Raw genomic sequence first — 22,816 nt, 5'->3', positions numbered from 1 at the left:
TAGTGTTACCAAATCTTGGAATTAATTTTTCAAGTTACTTCAGGCTTTCAACATGGGTTAAGAGTCTGACAAAGTCCTGTTACAGTTTTTTTTGTACTGAATCCTTGTTACTGTATCAGAATAACATGCATTGCTAATAGAAATCTTACACATAGTGAGGGTTGACTTTTACTTCATCTATTCTGTATAAAGCTCATTCTAATCCATATTTCAAAGTTACTTAAAGGTGGAATGACTTGCCCTGTTTTCCTTTGTATGTAATCCTTTTGTGTACTTTTGAGTAGAGAAAGCAAAGCAGTCTACACTGCCCTGTGGTCTGTCCTATAGGGGTGTGAATAGAAGTGTGTGCCCAAGTGCTATGCTGTAACTGTGGGTGTGAACTAAAAGGTTCCTAGTTCAGTGTCCTCTTCAGACAGAATTACATTTATGTGAACCTTTTAGTCTGTGCCCTCAGCGTCCACATGGGGAAGTTACTTGGGTTTGCACTGCAATTCACGCCCCCATAGTCCGAACTACAGGGTAGTGTAGACATAGCCTTAGATTGTAAGCTTCTGCCATGGGATGAAGTGCATTGGGACAGAAGGGGGGGAAATTGTATTTGTCTGTGCGAGGCACAGGGGAGTCCGCAGCTCTTGTGGCTGCTCCCATGTTGCTGGCTCCCACTGGTCTTGCACACTTTCTAACTATGCCATACATGTTCTCCTTCGAAGGTGTCCCATAGTGAGATGTTTCCTGCTTTTGGGTGGACACCTTCCTATGGCATTTGCCCATTAGATTGGCCTTTTACTACTTTCATGTTTCAGTGGCCTGTCAACATGGGACAATGTAAAAAATGAAAGGCCATGCTGTTGTACCCAGTGGCCTAACTGGGTTGGGGGAATGTAGTTGTTCAGTGCTAGTAGGATGCCAGCCACTACCATTTTAAGAGTCACTGAAGTCATTTTGACTGATCCTTGCCCTAAGAGGTTAGATAGATGACATCAAGACCTGTTTGCTGTACTTCCTAAAATACATGCAAGTATTTTGTGTATGCCTTCAGAGTGGTCCTGGCTGCTCTGAGGGGATGTTCCATATAGAACTTGGCTGGAACATTCCCTTTCCACACAGAAGTATAAACAAACTTGGGCTCTGATGGGCCAGTGGTGAAAGCTAATTCCAGAGACCCATGAATACCTTCGTCCCCCCATTGCGGTGAGAACACCCAGCCCCCATTCCAGGAACTGTTGGCAAGTGGGTGTCTGCAGATCTCTATTCTCAGGATGGAGTGATGAGAAAAGAGGTAGTCTCTAGTTCAGCTTTGAAGTGATCCTCTTCTTTGTTTAGTTCCCATGACCAAACAGCAGCCCAGGTGAAGTGGATTACTGCAGAGCAGAAGCAGCCAGCTGATGAAGCAGAGATTCCCCAGAAAAGCCAAAGGGTTCAGTTGGGTCTGTTTTCACTCTTGCAGATCCTGTGTAAAGTATTCAGTGCTCAGTACCTGAAGACCTCACTCTTCATGGCCCTATACAATGTGCTCTTGTTTTGCAGTCTGTATTTGAGGATGTAATTCATGCAGGTCAGTAGGCCACGAAAGAAATTCTGTTTTAAGAAAAAGGAAGTAAAAAGGCTTTACTTTGAGACTGAGTCAAGTTCTCAAACTTGGAGACGCTGATCTCACTTCTTTTTTGTGCAGGTGAGTGTCAGGTTACAAGGAGCCAGTCCCCACTCTGTGAGGAATTGGGGCCATATCTGTACAACTGATGAAAGCTGATTGATATTGTGAAATTGTATTATGAAAAAAGTTGAGGTATGAGTCTGTCTCTCTCTCTCTCTCAAAATGTGGATTCATATATAATATATGTGAATCCACCATTGTTGATAGGACCTGTAGCATGTATACCCCAGATAAATACCACCCCAAAAATTGTACTTAAAAACTCAGTATCTTCTCCAGACTATATTAAGCATAGTGCTTTGAGCGCAACTCGTATTTTCTTATGGTTGGATCGTTCTTCATAAAAGTCATGTCCCAGGTATAGAACATGAGTCAATTAATCCCTGGAAGAATTTCATTGGTCAGGTTGATTATGGTATACTTTGGTCTCACCTGTCGTTCCTGTCAGAAAAACTCATATTTCAGAAATAAGCTGAACAGGTTGAATTCTAGTTGCAGATCAATACTTGGACAGCTCTGCTAAGCTTAATGCAGCCATTTAGCACAGGATTTAAATGGTCCTATAACTGAGACTGGAATTAATCCTCATTCTCTGAGTAGTAACCTATAGCCAGTAGAAACCCACAGCCAGCTGAAAGATCAACCTCTATTTTAAACCCCCTACCTAGCAGCCCCTAAAAACTCAATTCCCCTGGAGGCAGGATGAACATATCTGCACGCAAATCAGGCCACCACCAATAGAGTCAGCATCTTGAAAAAGGACACTGATTGTCCTCACCTGCTGGAGCATCTATATTGCCACAGCTCTGATCGGAGGCCTGGACCAAGAAGGTACCACAAGAATTCATCAGTTTCTGCACATCAGAGGAGATTGGATTTATAGTCTCCGCAGAAGGTGAAGTCTGTCTTGCTGCTTTTATGATGACCAAGGACTGCAGGAAAATAACTTGAGGTAAAGTTTAAAAAACAAAGCAGCAACTCTAAATGCATTCTTCATACCTCAGTCTAATGCTTTTGTGCACAGGCTACATAGCTATCCATTGGATATCCATGGGTCCTTCATTACCCTGAAGGAGGAAGGAAGTGTCAGCTAGCTATGCCTCTGCCAATTGTTCATTCCTGACCCCCTTTACGCACTTCATTAACCAGACCAAGAGCACAGTGAGCTAAGAGGGCAAAGGCCAAGCTATTACCTCCTGCCGCTGAATTTCTTTCTTTGTGAACACATTGCTCTCGCGGTGTTTGGAGTGCACGTCTATAGCACGTATATTAGATACAGAGACAACCTTCGTTACCCTATTGTTTGAGTCCCTCATGCACTTCGCTGCTGTTCACCAAAAGTTTTGTACGTAAACGGTGGGTGCTCGCAATGCTACGAGTCCCTGTCTTCTTTTTATTTTTTTTGTTTCTATAATGTAACCTGCTGGCACAATTTTTTCCCCTCCTCAAGTCATTTGTCTCCCTGAAGTGTCTGGCTGAATTTTTCTTGCAAGATGAATTGTTACTGGATGTGGTGGATAAAGGCTTTGATGTGGACAGCGGTCATCAGAGTTAAATAGGAGGGAAGCTGCTCTGTTTAACTGATCTCAGTAGCCCCAGTCCAGCAAAGCACTTACGCTCCTGCTTAACTTTAAACCTAACGACTTCGAGCATGTGAGTAGTTCTACTGAACTTAAGCACATGCTTTGGCGCTTTGTATCCAAATCTTTGAAAACCTATTTCAGCAGCAAAAAGATTTGGGGACAAATATCTGAGGAAACAACTGGATGGCACAAAAGGGTGTCTGAAATCTGTGCAGTTGACATGGATGGATGTGGGATCTTTCAAAAGACACCTTAAAACGGGGTGATGTCTACTTTTGCACAACTGTAGGATTTTTTGAAAGAATATGCTTTCAGCCTAGCGCCCTCGTTAAAAACAAACCAACTTTCCCTGCCTTGGTTTTGAGCTGATGTTCTGCTGGGCTGCCCTCGTTCACCCCAAATCTGGTCGTATACTTACTTAGTGCCCAGTCTGGTTTCCACCTGGCAATCAATAGGCATTTTTACTTTGAGGTAATAGTTTGTAAGGTACTTTGGGATCCTGTGGGGGTAAAAGACATTGTACATTAATGTAAAAGCCTATTGTTACTGTAAAAACCCTGTTCTCCATGCTGTGCTTTTATTTTCACCTTGGACTGTTTTCATTTAAACAGGTGAGAGTGCTATAGAAGATGGGACATTCTCTTGGTCTTTGTTGGATTCTCCGTGTCTCAGAAGGTACTTCCGTGCTGTCACTTAAGGGGAGATCTCTCCATTAGTTACAGGCAAAGAGCAGCTACTAGCAATCATGGAAGTTATGCACCTACCTGTAAATGATTTTCAGCCCAGCCAATGGTCAGGCAGAAGTCAGACTTCCTTGGTAAGATTAAGAATAATAACTAGGACCCTACAAAATTCACAGTCCATTTTGGTCAATTTCATGGTCACAGGATTTTTAAAATGATACATGTCATTATTTTGGATATTTAAATCTGAAATTTCATGGGTGTTGTAATTGTAGGGAGTCCTGACCCAAAAAGGAGTTGTGGGGGATCACAAGTTTGTTGTAGGGTGGGGGGGTTGTGGTACTGCTATCCTTCTGTGCTGCTGCTGGCAGGGCCCTGTCTTCGGAGCTGGGCCCCCGGACAACAGCCACCGCTCTCCAGCCACCCAGCTCTGAAGGCAGTGCAGAAGTAAGGGTGGCAATACTGTGATCCTCCCCCGCAAAATAACCTTGCGACCCTCCCCCCTCCACTGCAACTTCCTTTTGGGTCAGGACCCCCAATTTGAGAAACACTAGTTTCCCCCGTGAAATCTGTGTAGTACAGTAACTCCTTGCTTAACGTTGTAGTTATGTTCCTGAAAAATGCGACTTTAAGTGAAACGATGTTAAGCAAATCCAATTTCCCCATAAGAGTTGCTTGCTGCTAAATGATGAACTAGCAATTGGCTGAGCCCTCAAGGGTTAAAACATCCTTGTTAATGTAGCCTCACACTCTACAATGCAGCATGAATGGAGGGAGGGGAGACAGCATGGCAGACAGAGACACACCCTGTATGTGAGAGAGAGAGAGATGCGCATTGCTCCTTTAAGTATGCTGACCCCACTCTTAAGTACATTGCCTTTTTAAGTAGATCAGCGATCTCCCTCTGTCCTAAGCCCTGTCCTGTGTCCCCCCTGCTCTATGGAGATGGGGTAAGCAGAGTGCAGGAGTAGGGGGGAGGGAGACACCCTGATATTAGGCCCTCCTCCCAACCCACACACACCCACACCCACACACAGCAAGCAGGAAGCTTCCGGGAGCAGCTCCAAGGCAGAGGGCAGGAGCAGCACATGGCAGTGTGGGGAGGGACAGCTGAACTGCCAGCAGTTGATAGCCTGCTGGGCAGCTGCTGCACAGGGAACTTAGGGGGGCTGCCGGTCCACCCTGGTTCCAAGCCCCACCAGCTAGCTCCACCGGGCCGCTCTTTTTGCAAGCAGTGGACAAAGCAGGTGGCTGCCAAATGTTATAAGGGAGCACTGCGCAACTTTAAACGAGCATGTTCCCTAATTGATCAGCAACATAACGAAACAACGTTAACCGGGACAACTTGAAGTGAGTTACTGTGTAGGGTGAAAGCAGACAAAAGACCAGATTTTATGGGGGGAGACCAGATTTCACCATCCGTGACGCGTTTTTCATGGCCGTGAATTTGGTAGGGCCCTAATAACTGACCGCAGCCTCTGTTCCAAACCACTCTGCCTCACTTTTACTAGCACTGGAGAAGAGAAAGGGGTCTAATTCAGGAGACAAGTAAAAGAATAATAAACTGAGTGCAGGCTGAAGGGATCTGGGCTGCTGCTGCTAAGTCAAATTAAATCTTCCTTGAATATCATCTGTTTTCTTAGTAGTAATAATTAATAATAGCAAGTTCTTAGTGCCTTTTATATATCAGTGGATCTCAAAATGCTTTACAAAGGTCAGTATTTTACAGATGAGGAAACTGAGGTACAGGGAGGTGAAAGATTTGCTCAGGCCGGGACAGAGCCAGGAATATAAACCAGGTTTCCTGAATCCTAATCCAGTATTTTAGCAGGTAGGCAAACCTGCCTCCAATTTAACTGGGTATGGCTAGCTTGCTACAAAACCCTAAAACACAAAGTGGAATTTTTCCCCCCAGGTGTAGAAATATTTTATTGTTTAATGGGAAATGTTGCTTGGAAATTGTTAGCATTTGTTGAGTGGCATGTATTTTATGAAAGAATTTGAACCTATGGTTTTGACAAATTGTTGAGCTAGATTATTTCTTGACACCACTCCTCTGCCAGTGGGGGGGAAAAGGGACTAAATTTCAGTTGAAATGCAATGTCAGTAACTATGCGCTGTATCAGTCTTACAAATAAAAAGTTTGACAAAGCCACCAAAATTAATTTCCTTAGTCTTGTAACAAAAAGTATAATCCTATCTTCTTACTAGAATCTACATATTCATGAATATACTTCCCTGAATTTCCTGTTTCAATATATTCCTTGTTGCTGTATTTTTGATTGAAGAGACTATACCTATTTCATTCTTGCTAGAAGTGAGAATAATATATCATCTTAATTTCTTCACTGGGATTAAAGAAAATGACCCTGAAAAGCTACTTTGTAATCAGAGGAAATGTAACAATTCAGCCGTATCTCCAGAGCAATAAATATTCAGTACAATAATAGTTCAAGCTGAAATGGTAAATTGAGGTTGTGCTCACAAAGTATAGTGATAGTAACGCTGCAAGGATCTGAAAGAGTTTTATTAACTTGTAAGGAAGATAATTAGTCTAAAATGTCATTGTTTGTTAAATGTTAAGCAAAAATAAGCAATGCATGGAATCCAGATTTGTGTGCTCCTGTTAATTAGGCTGTTCTGGGGTTCAGCACAGGAATACACTTTACTTAACCTTTTTATTTCTTTTAAATAAACATTCCATTTGGTAATTCCTGCGTCACTGAAGCTGTTCTAGTTAGTGCACAGCACAGAAATCTGTTCTGAAGCTGGAAAACAACTGAAAAAAGAATAACTCAATCTCTAGGTCTCTCTCCGGTATTTGCCTGAGACATCTTTCTTCGGAAAAGGACATGAACATCACCCAACAACCCTGTCCTCTTAAACTTTCCTTTCTGCTTTTTCACCCAACCTTCAAGCCATAATCAAATTTCAGTAGTACATAAACTGCTTTATACACTTGGTTTAACTTTTGTATGCAATAGATTTAAGTTCCTTATTTATGCCTAGGTAGTGGCGGGGGAGGGTGGGGGTTGTTCACATTATCAGTAGGGTCATAAAATCAGGCACTTGTATTTATTTTAAAAATGGTGTTTCATCACCATGATCAACCCCTTCTCCAAAGTCCCTTCTTTTTCTTTCTTTTCCTCGACTCTTGAGACCTAGTAGTATTTGGTCCTGCTGCATTGGCCAAACCAGTTAGAATATCTGTTCTGCTTTCAAAAGCCTGGTTGCCTCTGTGAGTCACTGGGCTACAAACCTGCACAGATTAAAAAATTACACAGTTGTGAAAGATTCGTTTTTATTTCATATGGGAGAGTGTTAGGTGAGCAGCTTAAGGACATTTTTAAAATGACTAACATTCATTAAAATCTGCATGGGATTGAAAACACTTGTGTCGTCATTTGTTACCAATAAAAATGCTATTCATTGTCCATTAGAACATTACCTGTCTAGTATGATTTCTTTGGCATTCCTAGAAATATCCACAGCACTCCCATAAATGTTGCGATGTGTATTTTACCATTATTTATATTCTAAACAGAGCCGATTGGAAAGCTCAGTTATTTTGCCATAAATGCGTAAGATGTGAGTCCATATTTTTTATGCCTACTCTAGAATTCTAATGGGCTCATCTGATTAATTGGACATAACTGAGTTTTTGGTATTTCATTTTGAAAACTAAGCCAATTAATTTGGAGCTGCATAAAACATTATACAGTGTTCATCGCTCCCTCGAGAGAGTGACGACAAACTTGGTAACTAACATTCAGTTGCAACCATAATTTAATATGCTCCAATGACTGAACGTGAAAACAGGACTCTTTCTCCATAGCCACCATCTCAGCTATAGCCTGTGATATACACAGGCATAAATGTATTATTTTCCAAATACACCAAGGCAGTTTCCCTTCACATATCCAGTGTAGTTTGGGGCTCAGTTTCAAATAAGATTTGGTTACGTATCAGGCATTTTCTAGCCAAACCGATGTAGCCGAATTAAGAACAGATCTGTTCTCTCAGATGATGCTGGTAGTATGGTGTCTTCCTTGGGTGACAATCAGACAAGGCCTGATTCTTCAACCAGTCTGTAGAACAGTCCCTTCTGAGCTATTAATTTCTCTGGAGAATCAAATTCAGCAACCTGACCGTTTTCCAAGACACAAATCCTGTGAATATTAAAAAAGCAATGTAAGCACTAGGATACACAACAATCACACTGAACTCAAACAATATCTAAGCTACCATTTTTCGAGCATGCCTCAGTTCCACCCCTATGCCCCCCAGGGTTGTTTCTTGGAACCATTTGCAGGATAGTGGGCTTCTGAAGAGAGCTACTACTGATGGGATACTCCCTTGGAGAGACTAGGAATGGAGTAAATCTGGACTTTAATTCTTTGGTTTAACTCCAAACCACCGAGTTGTAACCAAGCAGGGGAGAGGAGCTCCAGCGAGGAGACATTCAGCAGTTATGATTTATCTGTGAGTGGGCAAAAAAGGGCTATGCAGAGCATGAAATGGACACGGATCTCACTTTCCCTCTGATTAACCCGTGGTTAATGGCAAGAAGGCCCATCCTAAACAGAGCCTTGAATGAGGTAAACAAAAAATAGACAGAAATGAGACCTAAGTGGCTCCAAGGAGATGTCACTCTCTAAAATGCTACGGGGTCTGTCCAGTTTATAAAGCCTGCCTCTGTCTTTCTCTAGCCTTGTGAAAATGAATGTGAACAACTATGCCAGTGAAAGGTTACCTGTCGTAATCTAGGATGGTGTTTATACGGTGAGCTATTGTTAACACAGTCCACTCTTTGAACTGAGTCCTTATGGTCGATTGAATCTGAAGATCAGTTTCCAGATCCACCGCTGCAGTGGCCTCATCTAGTACCAGGATTTGGGCTTTCCGCAGGAGTGCTCTGGCCAGACAAACGAGCTGCTTCTGACCAACGCTGAAAGCAAGAAGGGCAGATGGTGAACTAACAGGCTGTTTTTCCTCGGGTTTAATCATAGAAGATTAGGGTTGGAAGAGACTTCAGGAGGTCATCTAGTGCAACCCCCTGTGCAAAGCAATGATGAGTCTGAAAACAGCATAGCAGCTGCTGGCTGCCTTTCTCCAGTCAGGCAGGCGCCGGGAATGTTCGGAGTGCACCTGGTCTGGTTCTGGGGCGAAGACCGAGGGGCCACACGTGCAACGCTTGGTGCTGGTAGCGCCGCAGATAGCAGCATGAAGCGAGCCAAAGAAATGAGGGGATTATTTGTATTGCAGTAGCATCCAGGAGCCCACGGTGCTAGGTGTTGTACAAACATGGAACAGACTGCCCCCCAACCCCAAGAGAGTTTACAATCTAAGCAGTTCCACAGTGCTAAGGATTTATACTGCTACAGCAAGTTTGCTCTGTGCTGACTATTGCTTTGTTTTACTAAATTAGATTTTTCTGTTTACATTTATTAATTTAGGAACTTTTACTAATTGTGCACCCTCCGACCCTCAGACACCATGTGCACTGCCTTTCTCTTTCTGCATTTATGGTACCTCAGGTTTTCCCCTCGCTCAGAGCACTCATGGTTCAATTGATCAGGCAGATCCAATACGAAGTTCTTGAGCTGAATCAGTTCCAAAACTGTCCAAATGGCTTCATCCGAGTGCTGGTTAAAAGGATCGAGGTTCATTCGTAGAGAACCAGCAAACAAAACTGGATCCTGAGTGTAGAGACAGCATAAAAGATTCCTGAAATGATTGTTACAAAACAACATAGCTCCTTAACTTCCTTCCACTGCAGGAATCCCAGGGCAAAATGCTAGAGCCAGTGTTATGTGGAAGATCTCAGTGTGGTTACAGTGGTTACTTTTACCTTTTAAAAGCAATGAATTTACCTCTCTGTGACCTGTTTAAGCCTTCCTGCGTGTCATGGACATAAATGGAAATACCCTACAGAATTGATAAATGCCTTTAGAAATTAACTTCATACCTGGGGGATAATAGTTATTTTGGCTCTAAGATCCTGGAGGCCTATTTGGGCAATATTCACTCCATCAATTAAGATCTTGCCTTCTGCAGCTTCCATTAATCTCAAAAGACCCATGGCAAGAGTTGATTTCCCAGCACCTGTTCTTCCAGCTATGCCAATCTAAAAAAATACAATGAAGGTTAGAATCAGAGAATATCAGGGTTAGAAGGGACCTCAGGAGGCCATCTAATCCAACCCCCTGCTCAAAGCAGGACCAATCCCCAACTAAACCAGGGCTTTGTCAAGCCTGACCTTAAAAATATCTAAGGAAGGAGATTCCACCACGTCCCTAGGTAACGCATTCCAGTGTTTCACCACCCTCCTAGTGAAAAAGTTTTTCCTAATATCCAACCTAAACCTCCCCCACTGCAACTTGAGACCATTACTCCTTGTTCTGTCATCTGCTACCACTGAGAACAGTCTAGATCCATCCTCTTTGGAACCCCCTTCAGGTAGTTGAAAGCAGCTATCAAATCCCCCCTCATTCTTCTCTTCCGCAGACTAAACAATCCCAGTTCCCTCAGCCTCTCCTGATAAGTCATGTGTTCCAGTCCCCTAATCATTTTTGTTGCCCTCCGCTGGACTCTTTCCAGTTTTTTCCACATCCTTCTTGTAGTGTGGAGCCCAAAACTGGACACAGTACTCCCAGATGAGGCCTCACCAATGTCGAATAGAGGGGAACCATCACGTCCCTCGATCTGCTGGCAATGCCCCTATTTATACATCCCAAAATGCCATTGGCCTTCTTGGCAACAACAGCACACTGTTGACTCTCATCCAGCTTCTCGTCCACTGTAACGCCTAGGTCCTTTTCTGCAGAACTGCTGCCAAGCCATTCGGTCCCTAGTCTATAGAGGTTCATGGGATTCTTCTGTCCTAAGTGCAGGACTCTGCACTTGTCCTTGTTGAACCTCATCAGATTTCTTTTGGCCCAATCCTCTAATTTGTCTAGTTTGTCCCTCTGTATCCTATCCCTACCCTCCAGCATAACTACCTCTCCTCCCAGTTTAGTGTCATCTGCAAACTTGCTGAGGGTGCAATCCACATCATCCTCCAGATCATTAATGAAGATATTGAACAAAACCGGTCCGAGGACCGACCCTTGGGGCACTCCATTTGATACTGGCTGCCAACTCGACATGGAGCCATTGATCACTACCCATTGAGCCCGACAATGTAGCCAGCTTTCTATCCACCTTATAGTCCATTCATCCAGCCCATACTTCTTTAACTTGCTGGCAAGAATACTGTGAGAGACCGTGTCAAAAGCTTTGCTAAAGTCAAGGAACAACACGTCCACTGCTTTCCCCTCATCCACAGAGCCAGTTATCTCATCAGAGAAGGCAATTAGATTAGTCAGGCATGACTTGCCCTTGGTGAATCCATGCTGACTGTTCCTGATCACTTTCCTCTCCTGTAAGTGCTTCAGAATTGATTGCTTGAGGACCTGCTCCATGATTTTTCCAGGGACTGAGGTGAGGCTGACTGGCCTGCAGTTCCCAGGATCCTCCTCCTTCCCTTTTTTTAAAGATGGGCACTACATTAGCCTTTTTCCAGTCATCTGGGACCTCCCCTGATCGCCATGAGTTTTCAAAGATAATGGCCAAGGTTTAGGATGTACGTTTTACACCATTTGGCTCATAGCCATAGATAAATTTTAGGACCATGGAATTGCCAGGTAACAAACTACTGGTTAAATTTGTCCAGCCTTTGACCATATCAGTCAGAGAAAAACACCTCATTAAGCACTTATTCCTTCAGTTCCATGCCTTGGATACAGTCGTGGTGCTGACACGTGGACTTATAACTTTTCTTTGCATTTTTCAACTACAAGCTATTCTCCCTTTATCTGCTGCTCTCCTTGGGCCTCTTTGAAAGCCATCCAATATCTTTCATCAGATTACAAAGTAAAGACACTATTCCTTTGCTTAATGGTGGAGAAGACAAGTGGATCTGTGTCTAACAGCCTATCCTATGTAGATCCTGGATGCAATATCTGCCAGTCTTTTCTGTTCCAGGCCAGGGATTTAATTCCTTTTCAATGCAGCCTCATGGAATAGCTGTTGAGGACTGGCATGAATTGGCATCACTTTTGGTTACAGTTTGGGGGTACACATGATCAGCCATGTGGATTCCAGCATAAATTTAACACATAGTCATTAGGACCAGGACACGTGACTTGAAGGGATCTGACCGTTTCTCCAAGAACCTTTGGCGTCACACTGTCAAAATATTCATCTAACATTCTTACAGTTGGGTAACAACCCATAGGGAACTTTCCAATTGTTTTTTATTGGAGAGGGAAATCATTAAAAGCCTTAGATGGAGAAAAAAACCGAATAGCTGCCAAATATAAAGGAGCTTTGATGTTATACTAGATTAAAATAAACATCAAATTCCTTTAGAGCTGCTCTGCCAACTTCATATAAAATAACAGGATCTGACTCACCAGAATTCCTAACACACAACATCAAAACTGAAAACTAAGCCATATATTAAGAAGGGGTTCCTCAGTGCGCTAGGAGACTATGAAGGCCAAATGTCCTGTGTGTTCAAGCCTTAAACTCTTTGAGACGGGTTGTTTTCAGTTTTGTAGCAGTTGCTATTGTAAAGCACTGTTCACACTTGCAGCTCCAAAGAAATAAATGGCCTTGCTTACCTTCTCTTGCCCATTTATTTTTATATTGATGTTTTTCAGTGCGAACTCTAAATTTGGCCTGTACTGCACACCATAGTTTCTAAATTCAATTGCTGCTTCAGTTGGCCAAGCCTGACTTGCAGAATTACTACCCAGAGTCCAGGGAGCCTGTGTAAAAGAGAAACAACCAGCACCTTCGTAAGCTGTTTTAAGACTTCAAGTAATATGGCTATAATCAAAATGGAAAACTTCTCAAAGCATGCGTGTAAACATTCTTTCTGGATCTCTCTTTACAAGCTTCTTTAGAGGCAGCATTTATTCTTCATAAAGGAATTGCTGAGGTTAAAATTAGATTCTTTATGCAAAAATCCAGATTACTTTATTAACTGAAGTTTAGGTATCAGCATTTGTATGCACATCAGATTAATTACATGATCAGGAAACCATACTGACCGTTCTAACTATACTCAGATTAATAGATCCTCACAAGTGTCCCTTTGTGAAAATCTGCTCTGACACACTCAGTTCAATCTGTGGTGATATGATAAACATGAAGAGATAGTACCTGTTCATTTTTAATGACTGTTGAGATTCTCAGTCATTAAAAGGCCAGCAACTGTCAACACTTATAACATCAGATCTGAGTTGCCACAATTAGCCCCTATTCTAAGCATGGAGAAAACCTTACAGTGTATTCCATGGATGTGATAACTTAACAAATTATACTTTTTTTAAAATGCCAACTACAGCTTCACTGGTTTAAGGAAATAAATTAAGCAGAGGTTATAAAGAACACCTAGTTATTTTAAAGTAACCTAACCGGGTCTCTGGGAATTAAAATGGGAAGGTGTTGATCCTTCAAATAGAAAAATTGCTGATCTGGTTTGTGACAAATTCCAGTTCCAAAGGGTGAGAACAATGGTTGGTTAGTTACCTCTTTTGGAGTTTTTGAATACTCTCTCACTCTCTCCACGGAAACAATGTTGTTTTCTATTTCTGTCCAGGAGCGCACCATCCAGTTCAAAATGCCCGTTATCTACAAAACGAAAGAGGACTGGCTAGAAATGAAATACAGACTTTGACCCTGTTCTTACAAAGTACTTGGCACTTTGTAGGATCAGGCCCAGTGTTTGCACAGGGGACCTCCCTGGATAAGCTATTAAGAGTGTCTACAAATTTGTTTTGCAAGACAAAATAAAATAAAATAAATCCTGATGACACCAGGCCTTTCTGGAAAAGGGAACATGAAATTTTGCCAGGCCACGTTGGAGGAGCTTTGTCAGCTCGCCCTGAGGCTACCTCCATGCCAATTTACCAAGAATTAGATGTTACTGCCTGTCTGTCTTCCAGCTCTTAAAAGTAAGATGAAAACAGTTCAAGATAATCTGCAACTAGTCACATGAACATGGAAAATAGACACTGAAGAAAACCATTTGGCTGTTAAACTACAGTGACCATTTAAGCTTAAATTCAAATGAACAAGATGGATGTTGCATGTATTTGAGACTTGTTCTCTGTAAGGTCCTATAGTCTATAAATAATAGTGACAGGGTTACTGAGACTAAAAAAATAAGGGAGTCTATTAAAAACTAGCTTAATGTCTGGAAAGGAATAGAAATATTTCCAAGCTTTTTTTCAAAAGTCAATGGAAGCATCTTGTTTAAAAATAATAAAAATTCCCTTCCCGTATTTGCAACTCAAACGTTGCACAATTGTGCTGGTACTTGAGAGTTTGCTATTGCCTAGGAAATCTTAAGAATAGGAGGCTGGTTAATCTATTCTCATTGTCCAAGCTGAGAAATGTCCAACATAAACGGCACAACTAGTGGAAAGGAAATTAGGATCTTTAAAATTCTTCCAGTTTTAATTCTCTAGAGCCTGATGCTAGCAATCTATGTGCTAATCAAATGACTGAGGGCTGCAGGATTGGATCCTTACAGAGTTATTTGTGATAGAGGTAAGGATTTTAAAAAATGATTTGTAACCTGACTCCCTTCTGATGAGATAGCAAAATCATGCACTGCTGCTTTGCATTACCTGAAGAGCACCCGAAATGGAAAAGCCAACAATCCCTGGACTAAGATGTGTTTTGCTAATCACAGCAAACAGGGCTGCAAACAACACGATACCATTACCTAGAAACTCTAGGTTTGTTGCAAGCCACCTGCAAGCAAAGAGGAGAGGATTTAGCCCACCTCCATTCTCTTTACGTTCTCGTTTCCTCTCAATTTCATATACCATCTGCAACTATTTTTGTAAAATGGTTTTGGAGCCTTCTCTGGAAAGGGTGTTAAATAAGGTCATTATGATCATGGGGTTGGCTTTTTCCCATAACCACTAGCAAGCCTCTAGAGTTGACAGCCGTGCTGGTCTGCAAATGGCCCATGCTCTGTGCCACAGCTTTTCCACTGGAGCCTGCATCTATCCTTTCCACCAGCTGAGCAGCTTTGGTTCAGAGCCTGGAATTGTTGCTCTGAGCCTGGCACCAGCCACGAATGGCTCATCCCTTGGCGGTGGTTCTGATGTAAGCTGGGTCTGAAGGAGTTCCCCCCGACATCTAGTGATGCACTAGGGGTGGGGGGGAGACTTCAAGATCAGAGCTTGTTTGCATAGACATGCCTGCTCTGCCTCAGTGCCCAGCATGATGGAGCTGCTTGGCCAAAGTGATCAATTTTGGCTGGTTTGGGTTACAGATCACTCTAGTATTCAAATGCAGGGATAATGAAATGTTGTTATCCATATTGCATGAGTAAAGGGCAGCAGAACTGTGCTTAGCATGCCCTGATTGAGGGGATCACCCTAAACGAACCTCTCTTGCTAAGCAGGGGGTAGGATGCCAAATTCCAGTGATGAGTGGATGAGGACAAGTGTTCCTAACTGGTAGCGTGGACACTGCCTAAAGAGTCATAGACACTTTTTGACCTTCCCCTCTCCAGCGTTTAATGACAGAGCTGCTTAGACTCAATTAAGAGGCCTTGTTTCCAGGTGGTGATTCCTAAAGCTTGTCCTCACTGCTGAGCAAGTGTAAGGCTAAGCCCTGGATCTTGTGTGGGAACAAGTAAAGGCAGCACAGAAACTGCCCTGGCAGAGAGGTTCCCTGCTACCTGCTGAAATCACTGAGAGCTGGGTGAAGTGGTGGAACCTCAGAATGTGACATTGCAGAAGCTCAGCAGCACCGAGATGGCGGACAGTGGGAGTGGCGGCAGAGAGAGAGAGGTAGCAGTGGGAGGCGACTAGCAGCAGCAAAGAGTGGTGAACCCCACCCCCTCATGAATGCACCTCTGAACTCTGGGTCTTTGCTAACCAAGGACCATCAACTGTGAGTGGGGTGCCAGGGAGGGAAAGGGGAGTGGTGTGTTAAGGGACATTTGTTCATTGGACTTTGTGACATTATCTGATTAAAATATGACCATGAAAATCACGGTTGCTACCACTGTTATATAATTGCATAGAATCTTATACCAAGTATGACACGTGGCCAGATAGGGTTAAGCAGCTTGCAGGATAAATGGCCCAAAGTCAACCATTAGAGACGTGTTAAAAAAGTATGTGAAAGGTAAATAGGGCCACTCCATGCTAGATAAGCTAGAACTTTGAAATGCAAACCTGTATTGTTAGAGAATTGGAGGTGATACTAAATGTATGTGTGTACTTAAGTCTTGTAGCACGTTAGCCATGTAAACAGACAGTTCCTGTCTGTCACTATAGCTATTGATTCAGAGATCAAAAGGACATTTAAATGAACTGTAAACATAGTAACATCACTGTATTCATCTCTCTTTGAAATGTATATCAAATCATCTGTTAATCTGTGTAGCTAATTACCGGCAATGTTTAAGAAACAGGTCTACTTCAAAATCCCCATGATTGCCTATTGTTCGCTGAAGGACTCTGACCTGTCAAAGAAGGCCTGAAACGGTATAAAGATGCCTTGGATCCCAATCCTTTGGATCTCAGATCTGCTTGATGTTTCATGCAGGGGAAGTTTAAGCCCAAAATTGAGATCTCCAGTCCTAATCTGGAATCACCCTGAATATGAACATTGGACTATAACCTATGGAATATTTCTGAAAGAACTCTTTAACTACAAAGCTCACCATCTCTGCTATGAATTTGATCTCAAGAACGGTACTCATGTTTGTATGTATACTGATCTTTTAACCATACTCTTTTTTTTTCTTAATAAATTTTAGTTTAGTTAATAAGAATTGGCTGTAAGCGTGTATTTGGGTAAGACCTGAAATATTCATTAACCTGGGAGGTAATGTGTCTGATCATTTGGGATTGGTAGAACCTTTTTATACGATTTAAGATTTTCAGTAATCCAAATCAAACGTGATGTGGTATCTGGGTGGAGGCCTAAGGCTGTGGTGTTGGCTTCTGGGTAACCAACGAGGTATCATAGAAGATGTTTTGTGCTGGGTTGGTGAATCTAAGCATTGGAAATCCACCAGCTTTGGGGATTGTCTGCCCCATTCTTTGCCATTCATCCTAATTGAGTGACCTCAGTTGGCTCCCCTGGGACTCCGGTCACAGATTTTCACACCACAAGGGGAGAAACTGAGGCAAAGGATGCTGCCCAACACACTGTGGGGGGAGTGTTTGCATGTGGTCACATGCTTTTGTATTGAGGTTGTGGTGTTTTCCCAAATTTAAGGTTGGACCCTCTTTTCCCTTTTAATCAAAGTTGTATTTTGTTGTACACAGACTCAGTGCTGGTGTGACAGGGTGACAACTCACGGCTGTGGCACCTCCTGCTGGTTGTCCCGGGAATTAGCTCTTTTCAGCCAGGAGCGCCCTCTGCTGGTTGGTGTCTCACCTGCCGCTGGCCCTGTGCCCCTCCCGGACCCCGGTGCCCTTCTAGATTAGGGTTCTGCCCCCTAGCAGTACCCCCTCAGTCTGGGTATCCCCTCCCTGAGAACCCCCCCCCCAACCCCCTATCCCTCCCTTGTCTCAGTGGCTACTGTAAGTCATCATCTAGCCCCCGCTCCCTGGTACAGACTGCAGTCAGTACCACTCATCATCGGCAAGGGGGGTCGAACCAGCTGCCTCTGTCTAGGTCTGGGCTGCTCCTCTGCAGCCTTAGTACACTTTCATGGGCCTTTCCTTTGGCCTGCAGCCTGGGACTCTGCTAGGCTGGAGCTCCCCAGCTCCTTCTGCCCTTCCCCAGCACTAGGTACCCCCCCTTAGCTTCCCAGGCAGCCAGGTCCTCCTCTCTCCATGTAGCTAGAGAGAGTCTCCCTCAGCTCCTGGCTAATAGCCTTCTCATAGGGCCAGCTGTGGCCTGACTGGGGCATGGCTCCACCTGTGGCTACTTCCCCCAATCTGCTTAGCTTTCCTCCAGCTACAGCCCTCTCTTCTGGCTGTTTTAAGCCCTTCGAAGCATGGTGGGGTGATCACCCTGCCACAGCTGGCGAGAGGGGAAGTACTGCCACTTAGAGGCACCAAGGGGGAGTGGTGTTTAGCTTTCCCAGATTACTGAGTGGGGACTCAAGCCGGTTCTATTGTCTTTTGTTAAGAGAAACCCTGTGATACTGAACCCAGCCCTTGTTGCTGTCGACTCCACCTGGCAGAAACGTTGCACTAATCTCTAGCTTCATGAGAATAACATGATTGTGTTCCCTACATTTGCAGCTCCATACCTGTCAGCGACGATCCCAGGGAAGCATGTTCTCTGGTTCTCATCCACTCTGGAATCATTCTGTAAAATAAACCTCGGTTGCTCCTTGTAAGCACGAATCACGCTGCTCCCTTGGAACGTCTCTGAAATGTGGGAATAGATGGGCGAGCGACTCGCAGCTTCCAGGCGTCTCAGCTGGCAGGAGGTGGCAACGTAGAAGTTCTGGGACAGAGGGAAATGGAAAGGATATGTGATTACCAGTATGTTTCCCCCAGTAGGCTAATTCATCAGGCGAACTGATCATGTTCAGAAAATTAGAAATGATGCAAAAATACAGCAGTGCACATTAACCTGATGTTATAAAATCTAATGTGCGGGTAGCATGTGTTTATTGGGTGAGATAACGTGCCTTTAAGAGGCACGGCGTAGAACTTGTAGCCTGGGAGACTTGGGTATAAGGAGGCCTTTGTGTCCTTGGGGGCACTGTCTAAGTTCTGGCAGCCTCTCCAGGTTGCCCTATGGGTTGCACCATTACCTGGAATCTCTACAGTGCTGCATGCTGCAATCCCATCCCCCTAGCATGCCCCCTATGCCAGGATTTGTGAAAGAGTCCTCGGAGAGCAGCTGTAGGGCTGTGCTCCACATACCTGCATTGGGGGAATCTCTGGGTCCTAAAAGCCCTGGTTCTGGCTGTTTTAAGCGGGAGCAGGGGGTCAGGATCTCACCCATCATTTCTATACTTCCTCCATTTTAAAATCTCTCCTGATCTCTTAAACTTTGCCTCTAGTTCAAGACTGTAGATTGGTTCTCCTAAGCTGTAGGTTGCTATTCACCCAGTGCAACAGGCTATGCCCGAGAGCAGGGTGTCTTGCTGCAAACTGAGTGTACCAAGTCAAGCAGAGCTCTCCAGAAAGAATAGTCTGTTGAAGTGCTGCATGGCGCTGTGAGGGGCCAGATTATTTCCTGCCCCATTTCATTATGTCCTGTGTAACTGGTACACCGATAGCAGAATTCCATGGTGTGAATGGAACTGCAGAGTGGTACTGACTGCTTCAATCCCATCCTTCCCTGCTCAGGTGGGATTTCATGATGAATCCCTTGTTGTTTACCTGCCTTAGTCATTAAAGTAGCAAAGCAGACTGATCTTAATTTTCTGTAACAAGTAAAAGTACTCAAGATTTTTGATATTCCCCTGACGAACCCCCTCCTCTGCCCCCAGTCCTCCCTGGCAAAGTTATGACATTTCAGAGAACCAGACTGGGAGAATAAATGGGTGAATTGAAAAGCAGCTGCCTCTCTGGCACACCTTTTATGTTAAAGGTGGCACAGGAAGACTGAAGAAGAGGAAAAACACTTTGGGCCTTAGTCTGATCTCCTTTACCCACTGATGTCAATCAGGAATCTCCACAGATGTTCCACCTAAAACCATCATGATATCTCAGGCATTCTAGTAAGGCTTTGGAGACAGATACTGAGAGCCTGGATTCTGTGGGAAGACTCTCTTCCTAAGATTAGTCACCGGTGGTTTTGGTTCTGGCATGAAATCAGAGGTGAAAAAACACTGACTGAAAATTTCAGCCCCTCAGAACAGTCTTGGTCTGGTTCAGGTTAGTCTAAACAATGGGAGCAGGTTCCTGTAGGAAAGGGTGTAGGTGGCTTAGATCAGCCATGTGTCTCAAAATCCTACCTGGAACACGGCATACAGCACTGTCACTGGCATTATTGCCACCACCGCTATTGGTGTGGCCACTATAACAACTATGTAGATCTCCAGTAAACTGAACAAGAATCCCAGCAGGGACTTTAGTTTATCGGGGATAATGGAATCAATGGCATCGGTTTCTTTGGAGAATCGGTTCAGCAAGTTTCCGATGGGTGTCTGCTCAAAGAACATCATCGGGGATCTGGCAACGTTCTCCAGTAACTGCTGAAAGAGCTTGTGTGATGCAATCACTCCTCCTAGCAGGACGGCTGCAGTTGATCCGAATTTGCCAATGGCTGCAATGGAAGGGAAGGGAAATCACGCAACCTGGACTCTGATTTCTCAGCTGAAAGCACGTTAAGGGAAGTTTTTCTTGAATGTGACTTTGGTGCTGGTGAAAGGTGCTGGTCTATTATTATTGCTATTTTTTTATTTATATTGAGTTGGTGTCTTGGAGCCCCAGTCATGAACCAGGAGCTCATTGTGATTGGCAGTGTGCAAACACAGAACAAACAGACAATCCCTGCACCAAGGGGTTTACAGTCTAACAGTCACTCCAGAGCCCAAGGGCTTGTATCTGCAGAATAGCCATAGAATGGGCATCAGCACGTGTAAATTTGATTGAACAGTTAGTTCTGTCTCCTACCAAACAGCCCTGAAGATAGAAGCCCTATGTTCTCCAGTGAATGGTGCACATAACTGGGATTATGCTGAATTAAATTAACTCTTGAGTTGGGTAGACTCCCATGTATCCAGTTACAGATTCACTATTACAGCAGGAACAGTGCTATAGTTAAGGTTGCCTAACAGCTTCTATTCTAATCCCCTGTTTTAACTAGTTCAAAACTTTCATCACTTGGGCTTACATTTTTCAGATTTTGTTTCTGCCCTAAACTGATTTTTTGTTGTTGAAAGTTTCAGCAAAACATTTTAGCTATTTTTGATTAGGAGAAGAATTAAACAATGTACACATTTCAAATAATACAAATTTTTGCAGCCTTTTTCTAACAGCTTTTTAGATCCAAAAGGCCTAGGGCTGTAAAAAGATTAAATCTGGCCCTCATTGAGAAATGAAATTTTAATTTGGCTAAGTTATGATTTGAGTGAAGAGAGGATGGGAAGGGGGTAAGAGGAAGAGAGGGGAGGGGAGATAAAGGGGGAGTAGTGAATGAAATTGGGAGAGATGGAAAGGTGAAACTGACATCATAGTCTCCCCCAACATGTGAATTTTTCATGGGTACCAGATCATACAGCTCTGACAAAGAGGGGCAGGCTGGCTAAAGATGGGGGAACCACCCATCATGCTCAGTTGCAATGCACACTAGAGAGAAGAACTCAGTGCACACACAAGCAAGCCAGAGTTTTATGCAGTGACACTGGGAATATTGTTCAGATACCGTAACCAAAAAAAAAAACCCACCAAAAAAATCAGCTCACATTGTGCAAATGTGTGTCAGAATCTGTTTTTTTAGGTTCTGTGCCAAGCCTTTTCATTTGTTGCCAAAAGCCCAGCAGACTAGCACCTCTAGGACATGCCAAAGTTTGTATGATGGGAAAATTTCCTGGGAATGGGAAAGAAGGAGGCAAATGATATACAGAAGAATTAGGTGACCGGGTCAAGCAAACCTTGAAGGACTCCAAGAACACCGAAGACTCCAACTCGCAGCTCTGTGTGCTGCTGCGTTCTGTTATGAACAGGGTCATCTGCCCACATGCTGAGCCAGTAACCACGACAAAATGAGGCAGCTTGCTGACACATGAACAAGAGCACAATGTACAAACAGATCAGAGGCCCTGTGGTCCTCAGGTAGTCCAGATAAACGGAAATATTGACCTGGAGTGAAGCAATCAAAAAGAAGGAGGGAAGGAAGAGTCAGGCTTATTAAGTGGTCTGTTCCTAAGCGAAGGAATGCTGTATGGTGTATGTTCTCTGTTACGCATCGCATACCATGACAGCCTCATTAATCTTTGTCCTATCAATGCAGGATGAATAATTTGAAGCCATGCTGACCAAGCTCAAGGCTTTAACCAAGGTATGCAAACAATGTACAAATGCTTAGAAAGTATCATTATTTGCAGTAACGAATGTTACTGTCTCTTTGAGCCATATTATGATCCACTTTATTCCCACTGGTGAGTGATTACTTGACAAGACCCATTAACTACTCATGTGAGTAACTGATCACCAGCAGGAGTGCAGGGATTGCCATCTGGCCCTTAAGGTGAAAGCAACATCTTTTGAATGTGCTTCCCTCGGACACGACTCTCCTTAAACACAACTCCATCCCCCTTTGGTACTTAGACCTCCCATTTGCCTCTGTTCTCTGTAACTGGGTTTAAACCTTTGACCCTGACTATTCTTTCCCCTCCCACATCTCCTAAGTCTCCTCCTCATCATCGCCCCCCATGGCCCGCGTATACCATGCTCTGGACTCCATTTCTGCTGAAATCTTCATCCATGCCTGCATCCTCTCACCTGGGTTTTGACCTCTACAAGACCCATCTCTACCTTCACCCGCAGCCATGGAAGAGCAACATCATCACTTCTAACCATACATTTCAGGACATGGTTCAGCTGCCCTCCATGAACCTTATCCGACCTTAGGAGTCTCCTGTCACTTGCCTCACCACTTCCCCCCGGTTGACTCAAAAGACTTTCCCTCTGCAGCACAAGCCACTTGAAACAGCCTTGTATCTCTCCACCCATCATAATGGAAAGACTTTCCTTCTCATCTCTACAATTTTCTCTCCCTCTCTTGCTGTTTTATTCTAATTTTCTAGATACATTTTAGCGCTGTAAAGCATTTTTGGGGATACGGTTTGTATGAAAGATGCTACACAAAATAGAATTGAATAGGATCAGACCTTCAACTGGTGCAAATTGGTGTCACTCTGACTTGCATGGTGTTATGCTGATTTACACCAGATA

General features: G+C 43.7%; 1 protein-coding gene across 3 annotated transcripts in view; it reads right to left on the bottom strand.

Moving 5' to 3' along the window:
- Nucleotides 1–7,207: 7,207 nt before the first annotated feature.
- Nucleotides 7,208–22,816, bottom strand: part of LOC102940874 (ATP-binding cassette sub-family C member 6) — a 47,708-nt gene continuing 32,099 nt past the window's right edge. For all 3 annotated transcript variants that reach the window (XM_043523389.1, XM_043523390.1, XM_007058162.4), the window contains 10 exons: nucleotides 21,514–21,721; nucleotides 19,873–20,183; nucleotides 18,208–18,407; nucleotides 14,603–14,729; nucleotides 13,500–13,601; nucleotides 12,587–12,733; nucleotides 9,889–10,047; nucleotides 9,453–9,619; nucleotides 8,674–8,868; nucleotides 7,208–8,089 (listed from right to left, as the gene is read on the bottom strand). In XM_043523389.1, coding sequence (XP_043379324.1) covers nucleotides 7,981–8,089; nucleotides 8,674–8,868; nucleotides 9,453–9,619; nucleotides 9,889–10,047; nucleotides 12,587–12,733; nucleotides 13,500–13,601; nucleotides 14,603–14,729; nucleotides 18,208–18,407; nucleotides 19,873–20,183; nucleotides 21,514–21,721 — 1,725 coding nt within the window. In that variant the 3' untranslated portion in view covers nucleotides 7,208–7,980. The remainder of the gene's footprint in view (nucleotides 8,090–8,673; nucleotides 8,869–9,452; nucleotides 9,620–9,888; nucleotides 10,048–12,586; nucleotides 12,734–13,499; nucleotides 13,602–14,602; nucleotides 14,730–18,207; nucleotides 18,408–19,872; nucleotides 20,184–21,513; nucleotides 21,722–22,816) is intronic.

The sequence above is a fragment of the Chelonia mydas genome, chromosome 10, assembly GCF_015237465.2.
Source record: "Chelonia mydas isolate rCheMyd1 chromosome 10, rCheMyd1.pri.v2, whole genome shotgun sequence".
Classification (NCBI taxonomy): Eukaryota; Metazoa; Chordata; order Testudines; family Cheloniidae; genus Chelonia; species Chelonia mydas.
The sequence above is the reverse complement of the archived record's forward strand: the minus strand, read 5'-3'. Positions and strand labels throughout refer to the sequence as shown.